The sequence below is a fragment of the Macaca thibetana genome, chromosome X (genome assembly GCF_024542745.1).
Source record: "Macaca thibetana thibetana isolate TM-01 chromosome X, ASM2454274v1, whole genome shotgun sequence".
NCBI classification, from domain to species: domain Eukaryota; kingdom Metazoa; phylum Chordata; class Mammalia; order Primates; family Cercopithecidae; genus Macaca; species Macaca thibetana.
In genome coordinates this window covers 21,292,307-21,306,302 of record NC_065598.1, presented here as the reverse complement: position 1 = coordinate 21,306,302, position 13,996 = coordinate 21,292,307, and the positions used below count along the sequence as shown (strand labels likewise).

Below are 13,996 nucleotides of genomic sequence, written 5' to 3'. Positions count from 1 at the left end.
GGCAAAAATAAAAAAAAATAGAAAAAGACCAGTTATATTAATCATTTAGTTATTCAAGAACAGGATGGAGATGGAGAGATGCTCTCCTAATGTCTCAAGATCAGGGTGGTTTTAGTCATTTCCATGTTGGGGTGTTTCTTGTAAAAAATAACTTTATGAGGAAGGGCTCTAAGAAATTCCAGCTTTACCGAGCTTTGCAACCGTACTGCTCATTATTCCGGGATAACATCGAAGATGTAGTAGCCAGTAATTAGATCAGAGAGTGGAAAATCGGGGAGAGAAACTGGAAGGAATCGCTTTTTTTTTTTTTTTTTTAAAGGAAGTGGTCACTGAGTGGCAGAAAATCCAAGTCAACCACAGTTTCCTTGTTCATGCTGCAAAGGGATGGGTCGGGGGAGGGTCCAAGAATAGGAAGGGAAAACTCAGGTGAGGTCTGGGAACGGGCATGGGAACAAAGGTGAAATGAGCCAGCCTGGGAGACGCGAGCTGCCTCAGGAAGGGCTCAGAGTAGGCCCAGCATCTCGCAAGGGTGAGTCCAGGTGAGGGACATGTTACCTAGCGCTGCTGGCGGGGAGCCTGGGATTCGCCCGGGCGTGGTTCCCGCCAGTGCCTCTTCATCGCGCAGCGGCCTACTGGGTGTCAGCGCGCAAAGTCGCAGCTTAATCCTCGCTCCCGCTGGATTAATTAGGGCCTCTTCAAAGCAGAAAGTTGAGCCAGGGCTTCTTTCCCAGACACAGGGGCACCGGGAGGTCGACACTCCTCCTGCCCAGCCGGGCGCCCCTCTGCGGACACTACCGGGTCGAGGGGATCCCGCGACTCGTGCCTCTCCAGTGAACTCCGGCTCCCGCAACCCCAGCCGGGTTCCTGGGACCCTCTGGTGACACTGGTGGCCAGTAGGGTCACTGGAGTCAAGCCCTTGGCCCGGGCTGCTTCACCCGTGCCCTCGGTTCGCGGCCAGCAGTCAGGGCGCGGGGCGGGGCGCGCCCGGGAGGCCGAGGTGGCGCGCTATTCCTGTCACTGTGAGCTACCGGCATGTTATGTGCGGCTCCCAGTCACGCCTTTGACCCGCCGCTCTGACCTGCGCCCTCCCCTCCCTAATCCCCTAGGCTTTCAGTTGATCCTCTGCGCGGAACAAGCTCACCCCCTCCCCCCACCACTGCCCCGTAACCAGTTGTCCCCGGCCTTTGCGGGTGCCCGCAGAACCCGTCCTCCTCGTCCACCCCCGAGAGGTCAGAGTCCTCGCCCTGCACTCCCGGGACGCCGCGTCTGCGCCGTCGGAGATCCAGCACCCCCGGAGTCCACCGCAGCTCGGTCCTTCCAGGTGATGGTGCGCGGCCACCGCCGCCCCTGGCGTGCAGGTGTGGGCTCTCCACATTGGGCCGGGGAGGGGACTTTGGGCAACGCGCTGGAAGCCTCCACAGTCGTGGAAACCAAGCCCCACACTCCCCAGAAGCCTCAGAATTCCGCGCCCTCCGTTACTAGGGACCTACGAAAACCGTTTCCAGACTGGATTTGCTCTGAGAGGGGCATTGGGCGATCTGCAGGTCTGGATGAAGGAGCCCTGGGCTTTAAACTGAACAGGCAGAAATGGGCCCCTGCTAGGGGCTCTGTGGCTTACGCGGGGGTCCCGGGAGTGTCGTGCCCTGGGATGCCTCCGGCCTTGCCCAGCAGGCCTCTGGTCCCGCCAGGCTGCTTCCAGCCCTGGGCAGAATGAGTTACTTCCTGTCTTACTGCAAAGCTCATGGCGGCGCGCTGCTCACCGGCTACCAGGCCCTGCGCGCCGAGGGCTTTCTATGCGACGTGACACTGGAGACCGAGGGCAGCGAATTCCCGGCGCACAGGTCGCTCCTGGCGTGCTCCAGTGACTACTTCAGGGCCCTGTTCAAGAGCCACACTCAGGAATCTCGGGCGCGCGTGATCCACCTGCACGTGCCATCGGCAGCCGGCCTGCAGCGCCTGCTGGACTTCATCTACACTGCCTGGCTGTCGCTTTCCATGGACACTGTAGAGGACACTCTGGAGGCCGCCAGCTACCTGCAGGTCACCGAGGCCCTGGGGCTCTGTGGGCGCTACCTGGAGCGCCAGCTGGCTCCAGAGAACTGCTGCTTCGCCGCCAACGTGGCGTCGCGCTTTGGCCTGGCTCACACGCTGGACGCGGCCGAGCGCTGCATCGTGCGCCACTTGCGGGAACTGCTGGCGCGGGGCCCGGGCCCCGCGGGACTGCTGGAGCTCAACCCTACATCGCTAAGGGCTGTATTGGGTGCCCCCGACGTGGCGCGGGTGCCCGAGGCCCGGCTGCTGGGCCTGGCGTTAGCTTGGCTGCGGCAGGAGCCCACTACTGAGCGCCTGGCACACTGTACAGAGTTGCTGGAGCATGTCCGCTTTGGCCTGGTTCCCGCCGACGTACTGCGACGCGTGTACTCGGGCTCCGGCCTCGTGCTGCCCGCCCGGGTCAAGGGCCTCATCATCCAGGCCCTCAACTACCACACGACGCCCTCCCGCCAGCCACTCATGCAGGGCGAGCAGACCAGCATCCGGAGCCCCCAGACTCGAATCTTGTTGGTGGGGGGGCGCAGGGCACGGGAGGTGGTGATTGAGGAAGTCGTGGCCCCGCAGAGGGCAGCTAGGGGCCGGGTCGCCGCCCCAGAGCCCGAAGAGGAAGAGGAAGAGTTGGAGGAAGAGGAGGAGGAGGAGTGGGAGCTCACCCAGAACGTGGTGGCCTTCGATGTGTACAATCACCGCTGGCGCAGCCTCACGCAGCTACCCACACCACTGCTGGGGCACAGCGTGTGCACCGCGGGCAACTTCCTGTTTGTTCTGGGTGGGGAGAGCCCTTCCGGCAGTGTAACCTCGACCCTGGCCGACAGCCCGCGGGTAGTCACGGCCGAAGTGCACCGTTACGACCCGCGCTTCCACGCTTGGATGGAGGTGCCCGCTATGCAGGAAGCGCGGGCCCACTTCTGGTGCGGTGCGGTGGGAGGGAGGCTCCTGGCCGTCGGGGGCCTGGGCGCGGGCGGTGAGGCGCTGGCCTCAGTGGAGATGTACGACCTGCGTCGGGACCGCTGGACGGCAGCTGGGGCACTACCGCGGGCTCTGCACGGTCACGCGGGGGCCGTCGGGGACCGCGGTGTTGTGTACATCTCGGGGGGCAAGGCAGGGAGAGGCGAGGGCGGAGCGAGCAGCCTCCGGGACTTATACGTCCTGGGCCCTGAGGAGCAGGCTTGGAGTAAGAGGGCACCCATGGGGACCGCACGTTTCGGGCACCACATGGCAGTGCTGCGCGGCGCTGTGTTTGCTTTTCTGGGGCGATACGAGCCCTTCTCTGAGATCGAGCGCTACGATCCCGGCGCCGACCAGTGGACTCGGTTGCGGCCGCTACCCTACGACCGCTTCTGCTATGGGCTGGCCGTGGTCGAGGAGACGGCGTTGCTGCTGGGCGGCCTCAAGTGGCGGGACTCGCGCCAGGTGCCTACCCGCAACGTGGTGGGCTACGACCTTGACTTGGACCGTTGGGAGGACATCGGCTGCGCGTTGCCCTGGGCCTGGAGTGGCCTGCAGTGCGCAGTGCTGCAGCTGGCCGACGGTGGGGACGAGGAGAGGGAGGGAGAGCCTGGAGAGGCGCTAGATTTAGTGCTAGGCTGAATGGGTCAGTCCAGTTTCCTTCCGCAATGGAGGAGAAAGTAGCGCTTGGCTAGTCTTACAGAGCAACGGACAGGCTTTTTTCTAAGAAAGGGACTCTGGGAGCAGAGTGGCTTCTGAAGGTTAACAGGCAAACAAGGCCTTGAGCAAAGAGAAACATTTCTGCTTGAGCTAAGAATGGGAGACAGGGGTGTTCAAATAGGAGGCTATATGAATCAACTTCAGTGAGCTGGTGAAATAAAATTTTTAGAAAGGCTCACGCAAGGCTAGAAAAGGACTTTCACAAATAAAATATGACCTTATTTTCCCTCTTACAGTTAAAGTGTTTCCCTAGGTGCAAAACAGTGATTACTTATGTGCCAAAAAAGAAAAAAAAAAAGGCCAAAAAATGTACCACAGGAAGCTTATACAAAACTCAGAAAATTGTTGGTTATAAAGGCTGTAATTAAGTCCTAGGAGATGGCATTATCTGAATAAATAGTGAAAGGAGAGTGCCTTGGTTAAATACCATGAAATCATTGTAGGGGGAACTATGATTTTATGATCTGGAGCCATGGTTACAGTTCTGCTCTGATGGTTTGATATAAATATGGAACTGAGAGGGGAAAAAAATCTCTAAGCACTTTTTTTTTTCCCTCTAGAAAGTATCCTAAAATTTTTCTGTCACTGGTGTCACCCTAGGCTGCTTTTGCCCTGACTTTAGACAGCTCACTGGTTTTAAGTCACATTTCATCAACCCTTAGCCATAATAATCAGGCTCCTCTGGTTAAGTGGAATGTCTAACCAAAACAAAACAAAAACTGATTTCTTTCATACTCTTAAATGTTCATTCTGCAGACATACTGTAGATTATATTTGTAAAAAAAATTAAGTTTTGGTGGTTACCCGCACTTCCCCCAAAAGAATCACAGAGAAAAGAAAGAGGAATAGGTAAAGTTTTAAAGTTTGTGTCAGGTAAATGGGAAACCAGCTTGATTTTTCAGGGTCTTAGATAAGATACTCATATATACTGAACAGGTGCTGCTTTTGGCTTGTATCACCAATGAGGCAGCAAAGTTAGAACTCGAAACTAGGGTGGGGGGTGGTGGCTGTATAATTAGGTCACAAAGAAATGTGGTAAGGACTTTGCATGAATAAAGTAGGTGCTTTATAAGGATTCATTAAGAGCTGAATTTATTTGACTTCAGTTTACAGTACTGCCTCTCTCCTAGATTTGAAACGAATGCAATAAAATGTACAGATATTATATAGTGTTAAAAGGTCTCTTTCATGCTAGGCTAGCCACGAGTCTTGTCAAATTCATTAGTTTAATTTTTACCATTTAAAACAACAGAGCTGACTTTACAAAAGTAAAAGCTGCTTAGTAGCAACAGAGCTAGTCTTCCCATCAACTGCTTGCTGTTTACAGGCCACAACCTGGTCACTGTAAACATGACACATCCATCAGGTACATATATTTTTAAGTGAACATACACATTTGGTCTAGTAAACATCAATAAGTCTAAACACCTGTTAACAAGCACACTTCATTTTAGGACAAGAGGTTTTTTTTTTTTTTTTTTTTTTTTTTAACATATACAAAATCCCACAAATTTAATGTGCGTCAATATCCATGCAGTAAATAAATGTTTTTACAAATAGAATTCTTTGTAAATGATAAAAATATTACACTGGACCCAAAATTCCATACAAACATTAATACATGATTTCTCATCCATTTTGACTAAATATAGGATTACTGAAAATGTGCTGTAGAAAGGCCACTCTCCTGTACAGTTGTGCAAAGTCTGCAAAACGATAGTGATTCAATGGTGGTTTCAAAAGCAAAGAAAAAGATCCCCGCTGTGGAGTTTTTACTTTCTCCTCTACAGCAAAAATATTCACTGGCATATATCTGAACTCTTAAAGATGAAAGTACATTCACTGAGCTGTACAGGCAACAGTATAAAGCTGATTAGAAGTAGATTTTAGGATATAGAATAGTAAAGGAGGTTCCCTTTCTCCTCCTGAAAAAAACAGCAAATTGTGACTTGTACGTTATGCAGCCAGACACTAAAAAGCAGCACAGTCATTTTCATGCTGTGATCACTTTCAAAAACAAGACGCTTATAAATGGAAATATATGAAGAGGACTTTTTCTTAACTTCATCCACTCTACAGAACAATTCATGAAGCTAGGAAAAAAACCTCTAAATTGTTTCTCTCATAATTCAATGTGACATCTCTCCGAATGACCATCACCCGCTTGCTCCTTAGTAGGGAAGTACATTTTTATTTTTCAATGTTGTTTTTTTGTAACACACATCAGCCTGTAACTAAACATATTGTACTTCCCTGCCTGAAGTATAATTACATAAGTTTAATTAGTGGACTAGGGGAAAATTAGAAACTAAGTGGAAAGTTGATTCATTTCAGTTTATACCTTGTTGTCTTTTAAGAGTTGGAGTTTAAAAACATGAGTTTGGGCTGAAATTTATATATATATATATATATATATATATATATATATATATATATAGCTGTTAGCTGCCTTTCTGGGTGTGTTAAGTCAGTTTTTAAAAATCCCCTCTCAAATTCTTCTGTACACAATCAGCATCTCATCACTACAAAAATAAAGGAAGATTTAAACCAAGAAAATAAAGCAGCTCTATCTTCAATTTTGGTCTTAGTTACAAAAACATCTTACAAAGCTTTGCCCTGATACACCAAGTGTTCTCATAGATTTGGAATAATATTTCCATTAACTAGCTTTCACAAGTTAATAGACTATTAAGACGAATATTAGATACCTGAACTTTTCTTATGTCGATGCTCTTCTATTTTGCTTAGCTCTTATATGTGCATCTACATTTCACAAAAATAAAACTACAGCATTAAACTTTGTGCAATGTTTAAGAAAATTCTTAGAACATTTTAATAAATATAAAAAAGGTTTAAATTCTTTCCCACCCACAAGGATGTCTGCACCTGAAAAAATGTGATTTACTTTTGAAGTCTTGTTTATATAAAATTAACTTAAAGGGAGAAAAGATGACCATAGATAGAAAACTGCCTTTTGTGGTTTTACTACTTGAAGACCACCTGTATTTAGAATTGTTTGCAAAAGTTAATTTTAAGTCATTAAAGACAGTTGATTTTGCACATGGTAAACATAAGCTGAGCACTGATTGCATATAAAATATACAAATGCTCATTAAAGATAGTGGTATTGTGACCATATATGGTTTGTTTCATATAGTTTGGTAACATTAAAGTATAGCTTGTCAAGTGTTCCACACATTGATATAAAAAACTACCTTATATATGTGTTCAGAGTACCAGCAGGTACTAGATGGCCTGAAGGCAGAATACATTTAGACATGCGTTTCAATGTATGAATGAGTGTGTGTTAGAGAGGAAGTGATTACATCTACTTCAGAAGAAATACTCAGTGGGTCATTTGAGGTGGTATTTTGACAGATATCCAAGAAAAGGTCGAGGTACATCTGCTTCCATTGTTGGAATTCTTTAGAAGTCAAATCTGGATTGTCTAGGACTTTATCGATAATGGCTACTTCCCCTTCTCTGGCCTGAAAAGAAAAAGGAGTCAACAATTAAGACAGGGACAAAGTTTTATTCAAGTTTAAAATAAAAAGTTAATAGGCAAAACATTTAAGAAGCCCATAAGAGATGGCTTTGGATACTCACACCCACCCAGTTCTTTAGACTCACGTCCTAAGTGTACTTTTTTCTACACCCGAGGAATGCCTCCTTTTGCCCACTGTGTGGTTTGCTTTTTCTCTTTGCCTGTCCTTTGGCCCATCTCTGCTATGGAAAGCGTTTTTGTTCTTTAAGATCCAATTCAAAAGCTTCTCATTTCTTTAAGCTGTGCTTAAACACTCAGAAAAGTTTTCTTCCTCATTTATGCCCCTTTACTACTCCATCACTGCCACTGAGTACATTTGTCATATTCTATTTCTTGAGTTACTTTTGCATGTGTTCTATCTCTCCTGCTTTATGGTAAGCTTCTCATATTTGAAAGAGACTGAGCATGGCCCCCCTGTTACCATAAATACATAATTCTTGCTGTGTAAATGCTATGGCTCCCTTTCTGTAGCACTGGGGGCCTGTAAGGGAGAATGGCACTCCCTTCTATGTTGGAAGCTGGGTCTTAGCTGAAGACTAAGCTTCATTTTGGTATAACTCACCAAGTTAAAACTATCACCTGGGGAAGACGAACATTTCCCAGGTGGAAGGTGGGATGGAGAAGTAGGGGTCAAGACAATCTGAGCAGCTCAGTCCTGCCTTTTAGGGACCCAAGCAAAGCTTAGGGAAGTGTAGAAAATGTTCTGCAGGAATCAAGGCACACACCTCTGGGCCAGCCAGAGTTGGGAGGCAAAGAAAACAGCAAGGTGCTTAAGAAGTTGGTCTGGCCTCACAGACCAGAATATGGAAGAGGGCTGGGACTGAGGATGTTGTGAGTTGCCTGTGGTGGGATCTGCGATCTGTGCTTGGTGAGGGGGACTGTTAAAATTCCAGGAACTAGACACGTCCAGGGTTGCTTGGCCAGCTGTCCTTCCCTAATGAAGGAATCCGTTGCCTATTAATTTTCCATGCCAAAAAGCATAGGGTTCTGTAGTTCATTTGTACCAATGAGGGGCATTTTTTTAACAGTGACTTTTCGTTATCTTTCTTGGCCCCAGAGAATCGAGTGGAGCATTCATGTATCTGGTGATTCATCAATACTTAGTGAACTGAACATTGGCAGTAGCCACATATTTTGTCACTGGAAGAAAATACCTTGGGGGACTCTACAGAGCATAAAAAACAGAGAAAAGGGGCTGTGAGATAGAAGGAGAGAAACAGGTCTTTAAGATTCATGAATCTAACCTGCTTCAAAATGCCTGCCTGCCTTCTAAACCAGGCAGTTTAGAACTGAATGGGGGAAGTGGAGAGGCTCTATAAGGTGGGAGGGTGATAATATCTTTGAAGTAGGATTAGTCACTGGAACTATTCTTGTGACTATTATATAGCACTCTCTAAAAATTCTGCTCTTCCCAAAAGTCCATTATATTGTCCCCTGGATTTGCAGTAGTATTTGCATGACTACCAATTAAAAGCTAATGGAGTCTGAAAACTTTGCTGCTTGCTATCTGAAATTCTTTCAGGTCATTTTCTAGTTGGTCTGTCTCTTTGGTACTCACCTATATTTCAAAATTACAAAACCTCAGCAGCATGCTATGGATCTGAAATATTTCCCAAAGGAGCCCTTTGACCTTTTGTTTCCTGAAATTACTACAGCAATACTCTGTAGTTCTTTTCTGTGTTTTTTTTTTTTTTTTTTTTTTTTTTTTAAATTATACTTTAGTTCTGGGATACATGTGCAGAACGTGCAGGTTTGTTACACACGTATACATGTGCCATGGTGGTTTGCTGCACCCATCAACCCGTCATCTACATTAGGTATTTCTCCTAATGCTATCCCTCCCCTAGCCCCCCACTCCCCGACAGGCCCCAGTGTGTGATATTCCACTCCCTGTGTCCATGTGTTCTCACTGTTCAACTCCCACTTATGCGTGAGAACATGCAGTGTTTGGTTTTCTGTTCTTGTGTTAGTTTGCTGAGAATGATGGTTTCCAGCTTCATCCATGTCCCTGCAAAGGACATGAACTCATCCTTTTTTATGGCTGCATAGTATTCCATGGTGTTTATGTGCCACATTTTCTTTATCCAGTCTATCATTGATGGGCATTTGGGTTGGTTCCAAGCCTTTGCTATTGTGAACAGTGCCACAATAAACATACATGTACATGTGTCTTTATAATAGAATGATTTATAATCCTTTGGGCATATACCCAGTAATGGGATTGCTGGGTCAAATGGTATTTCTGGTTCTAGATCCTTGAGGAATCGCCACACTGTCTTCTACAATGGTTGAACTAATTTACATTCCCACCAACAGTGTAAAAGTGTTCCTATTTCTCCACATCCTCTCCAGCATCTGTTTTTTCCTGACTTTTTAATGATCACCATTCTAACTGGCATGAGATGGTATCTCACTGCGGTTTTGATTTGCATTTCTCTAATGGCCAGTGATGATGAGCTTTTTTTCATGTTTGTTGGCTGCATAAATGTCTTCTGTTTTTGTTTTTTAAGGGCACAGGGCCTGCTCAGGTGGCTTGTGTGGTGGGCCCTCTCCTTCAATCTCCCACACACACTCCCCCACACACGGTGAGCAGGGTTCACTTGTCTGCCTCCTTTTCCAACTTCCTGCCTCTCTGCTCTCCTTTCCTCACCACCTCCTCCCCAACCTGGGGGCATATAATAAGGAGACTGGAAGCAATGTAAACACTTACAGAAATGTATAATAGGAGGGTAACATGTAAGTTGGGAACTGATAGCATAAACAGAATGATTATACAATTTCTACATGGAACACAAACCACCATGGCTTCACCCCAAATGCACTGTAGTTCATGCAGGAAACAATCGTGAAATATCTCAAACTCTTTTAGCACCCACTATTGCATTCTGCATGCATCCTGTGCTCTTTTAATAATGCTAATAATTATACCACATGGTATTTTTATCTTAGAAAATCTATAGACTGAGGAATAACACCAGCCCTGCATTTTTAGAAAACAATTTAAATCACATCCTGTTTTCTCCTAGAACTGAGTAAAATAACATTTAATCAGTGCTTTGAGACGTTAATGAAAAGTTAAGATGATCTCCTCTTTACCAATATACTTATTATGACATAGAAACAGCTCAGCTTCAGGTTCTTACTGCTTACCTCTTCTTCTCCCCAGTCCCCAATTTGTATTTCTTAACCTACAGTATCTGGTAATCCCCTTTTAGAATGAATCTCTTCAAAGAAATTTGTCCTTCCATTTCTTGTCTTACCTTTAAAGTGCTTTTGAGAATTCTCAGCCTGTGTAGTTTTTCATTCATTACAGGATCATTACATCTTTTTATAAATGATAGCTTGTATTCCATCTTGGTTGAAATACGATGTTCTCCTAGTGGTGACAGACTGGCCTGCTCCAGTGCCCTGTATAAATCTTGCAATGAGTCTCCTAACTTTTCTTCTCTACTTTCACCTGCAATGTCCAAAAAAATAATAAAAAAAGAGAGACAGAGAGAGAAATGAATTCATTGCAATAAAGTTATTTGACACACTGAAAATTTATTAAAATATCAAAACTATCTGAAAAACAGGATAATGAATGACTATGAAAACACTATTATATTAAAAAACAACAACAAAAACCCACAGCTGCTAGTTATATTGGGTAACATTAGCTACAGACAGCTAATTGTTTTAGAATGATCAAATAATAGGATTATTTGATTAACCAAATATACTCTTGATAGCAAATTGCCATATATATCTTGAGTCTAGCAAGTTCAAAGAATTAGAATACAAAAGGCACACAACATGGAAACAATCCTGCACATTATCTTTTAAAATATTAATGAATATCCTTTATCATTATGCTGATAAGCATAGAAATGCTGATTAATAGAGCTTGCCTGGTTTAGCAACACCGAATGAACTTATTTTTACATTTTTCCAGATTTCATAAGATTGAATGGCATTCAATGGAGCATATTTGATTATAAAAATCTTCCAATTGTGCCATAGAGGATTATTAGGTTTCATGTGACTGCCACAGTAATGCCTTGTACATTGTAAATATAATAACTGATCATAAAGTATCAATATTCTAATTAAAATGAAATATGGGAATATGTTTATGTGCAAATATGGCATGTGCTAAGAGAAGATACTTAGTATTTGTAAGACCTGAGGAGAAAATACTCCAGTTAAATATTTTTGAGAAAAAAATGAGAGACTGGCTCAATAAGGATCTTAGACATAGTTGAACAAATAAAACTCCCATCTTGTTTTTTAATTGCCTGAACACTAATGTCATATCTTTCTCAACAATGATAAACAAAGATGAACTAGGATTTTGCTTGGAGTGGCAGATTGGAGTAGGGCTATATCATCTTTTTTTAAATAGATAGCCAGAGTCATATTTAAGTAATTATATTGGCCCAAAGAGTAAATATGGAATGTTGTTCATTCCACAATGGTCCATGTGAATATTTTAGGCTTTCTGACATAGTTTAAAAAAAAGATTCCTTAACTGGTAATGATGCCATTTAATATTTAGATGCGCCAGGCAGCAGGGTAAATGCTTAATCTTTATGATCTCATTTAATCCTCACAACAATACTAAGAGCAGATCTATTTGATCTTCATTTATAGCAGGGCAGTATCTTGCTCAAAGTCACACTTAGTATAAGTGTTGGAGCTAGAATTCTATGTGGGCAGTCTGACCCCAGAATCCACAATTTTAACAAGAATTCTATACTGCCAATTTTTTCAGTTGTCTTTTGAAATGTGTATTTAGCAGTAGATGCCAACAAATGTGAGACTCCCTTAAAATGCAGCATTCAAAAAATTTTTTAAAATGACTGTATGTAAAATTGTCAACAATGCCCAAAATGTACAGTACCTTAACCTAAAAAGATAATTTTAGGATTAAAAAGTAGCTTTATTTAAATTCCGCATTCAACTTTTGGCTCTGCTACTGAAGTTAACAACTAATGGTAGGTATAGTCATTGAGTCCTTCTATTAGAAAATTCTTTGTTATCATCAGCACATGCTATCACTAAGCCTTCTGTGATAAATTTTAACTTCTTAACCATATATCTAAGTTAGAACTATAATCTAAAAACACAAAAATCTCTTTAAATAACAGCTTTTAAATTCTCTGTTGGCCCATCACTGAATATATTCGACACCTAGAGGATTTTGAGGGATGGGGGATGGAAGACTGTAAAAAGGAGAAACTGCTTTGTGGGTTATGAACGAAATGGAAGCAAGATAGGGAATCCTAACTGAGAATGATTTGGAATGAGGAAGGCACAAAATCAGATGATCATTTAGAATAACTAAATTGAATTGTAAAAACAAGGACACATTTAAACAGCATAAGTCTATTTCAGAAAATCATAGGCCAGGAAAGATCCCTGAGGAATTATATAGTAGTTATTGCATTCTTTTTTTTCCTCAAGGCAATACTGCATGTAAAACCAGATGTAATTTCATAGAGTAGAGGGTGGGGTTGATAATGGGAGGCCTAACAGATGTGAATTATAGTAGTTAAGGTATCAGGTGGCCTAATGTATTATTAGTTTTTTGGTTCTAGAAAGAAGGTGAAGGAAAAAGGGATTCAGATTTTAGTTTTAGGATTTAAGGGAGGCAGAAGTATTTTTACACAGTAATTTTTATTTTAAAAGAACCTTCCTCCATATTACCTAACATTGTAGAAGGGTGTATATATTTTGTTTAAAAAAATTTTGACCCAGTTTTCCCTCAGTTCTTAAAGCTTGTGAAATACTGGGGCAGATGACTGATTTTATAAAATTTCAATGTAGTTTTACTTTAAGAAGGATGAATGAAGATTCAATATATAAAATGACATACATAGGTATTAAACAATAAAAACTGAAAGTTTCTCCCCCTTCTTGCTCTTATGGGGGAGAAAAGCATTCAATCAAAAGACAACATAATTCTACAAAGAATCTGGTTTGACAGCTGTAAAAAGAATTGAGTGTGAATTTATCTCTGGGCAGCACACTTGAACAAGCAATCACAATGAGACGGAACACAGAAACATTTCCAAGTATAGTAATGGGATGGTGTGGCTCCTATCAGAGATAAGTAAGCCACCCCCTACCCCCATCCCCTACACATCATACACATACACTACATAAGACACAGTAGTGGGATGAGTAAGGACGAGGGACTGAGATGCCAGGCTACCACAAAATGCCACCAATTACTTAACATTTTAAGACTAGACAAAGAGTCTTTTTATTTTCAAAAGAGGGGTTGGTGAGGGGCAGAGTCACATTATAAATCTGATTCACTGTGCTCAACAGTCAAAACAACACAGAACTCAACATTCAAGACAAAAACAGACCTTTATTTTCTTTTATAATTTTCAATTGGTTTCCTTGATTTTTCTCAGATGAATACCAATTAAGTCAATTGGGGCTACTGTTGCAACTGAAAATATGAAAGCACCTTTATTTTCTTCTCTTTTTGCCCTCTTCTTCATCTCCTTCTCACTTCTCTTCAGGCTTCTCTCTTTTTTCAACCCTTGCTTTTTCTTCCTTTAGAAGAGGCTTGCTTTGGAAGAGGAGGCAAGCACTTGGTGAGGTCTGCTTCCTGATTGATTTTCTTTCAATGTGCCAGTACAGCCATTGGAACACTGGCTGAAAACCAGCTCTTTTGCAATTTGAATGAATGTTTTCTGAAAGTTGGCAAAGTGTAGAGACCACATTCAAATCACAGGA

The 13,996-nt window shown here is 43.5% G+C and overlaps 3 protein-coding genes across 6 annotated transcripts in view; 1 reads left to right on the top strand and 2 right to left on the bottom strand.

The window, feature by feature from the left end:
* Nucleotides 1–13,996, bottom strand: part of SMS (spermine synthase) — an 863,947-nt gene that overhangs the window by 350,160 nt on the left and 499,791 nt on the right. The window lies entirely within an intron of this gene.
* KLHL34 (kelch like family member 34) lies at nucleotides 1,708–4,795 on the top strand. The gene has a single exon (XM_050775121.1). The coding sequence runs from the start codon at nucleotides 1,711–1,713 to the stop codon at nucleotides 3,640–3,642; it is 1,932 nt and encodes a 643-aa protein (XP_050631078.1). The 5' UTR covers nucleotides 1,708–1,710; the 3' UTR covers nucleotides 3,643–4,795.
* CNKSR2 (connector enhancer of kinase suppressor of Ras 2) overlaps nucleotides 4,790–13,996 on the bottom strand; it is a 287,770-nt gene continuing 278,563 nt past the window's right edge. For all 4 annotated transcript variants that reach the window (XM_050775072.1, XM_050775073.1, XM_050775074.1 and 1 more), the window contains 2 exons: nucleotides 10,525–10,721; nucleotides 4,790–7,208 (listed from right to left, as the gene is read on the bottom strand). In XM_050775072.1, coding sequence (XP_050631029.1) covers nucleotides 6,993–7,208; nucleotides 10,525–10,721 — 413 coding nt within the window. In that variant the 3' untranslated portion in view covers nucleotides 4,790–6,992. The remainder of the gene's footprint in view (nucleotides 7,209–10,524; nucleotides 10,722–13,996) is intronic.

Bases quoted from the DNA above. Each gene is read 5' to 3' on its own strand.
- KLHL34 (XM_050775121.1), top strand. From the start codon at position 1,711: ATGAGTTACTTCCTGTCTTACTGCAAAGCTCATGGCGGCGCGCTGCTC.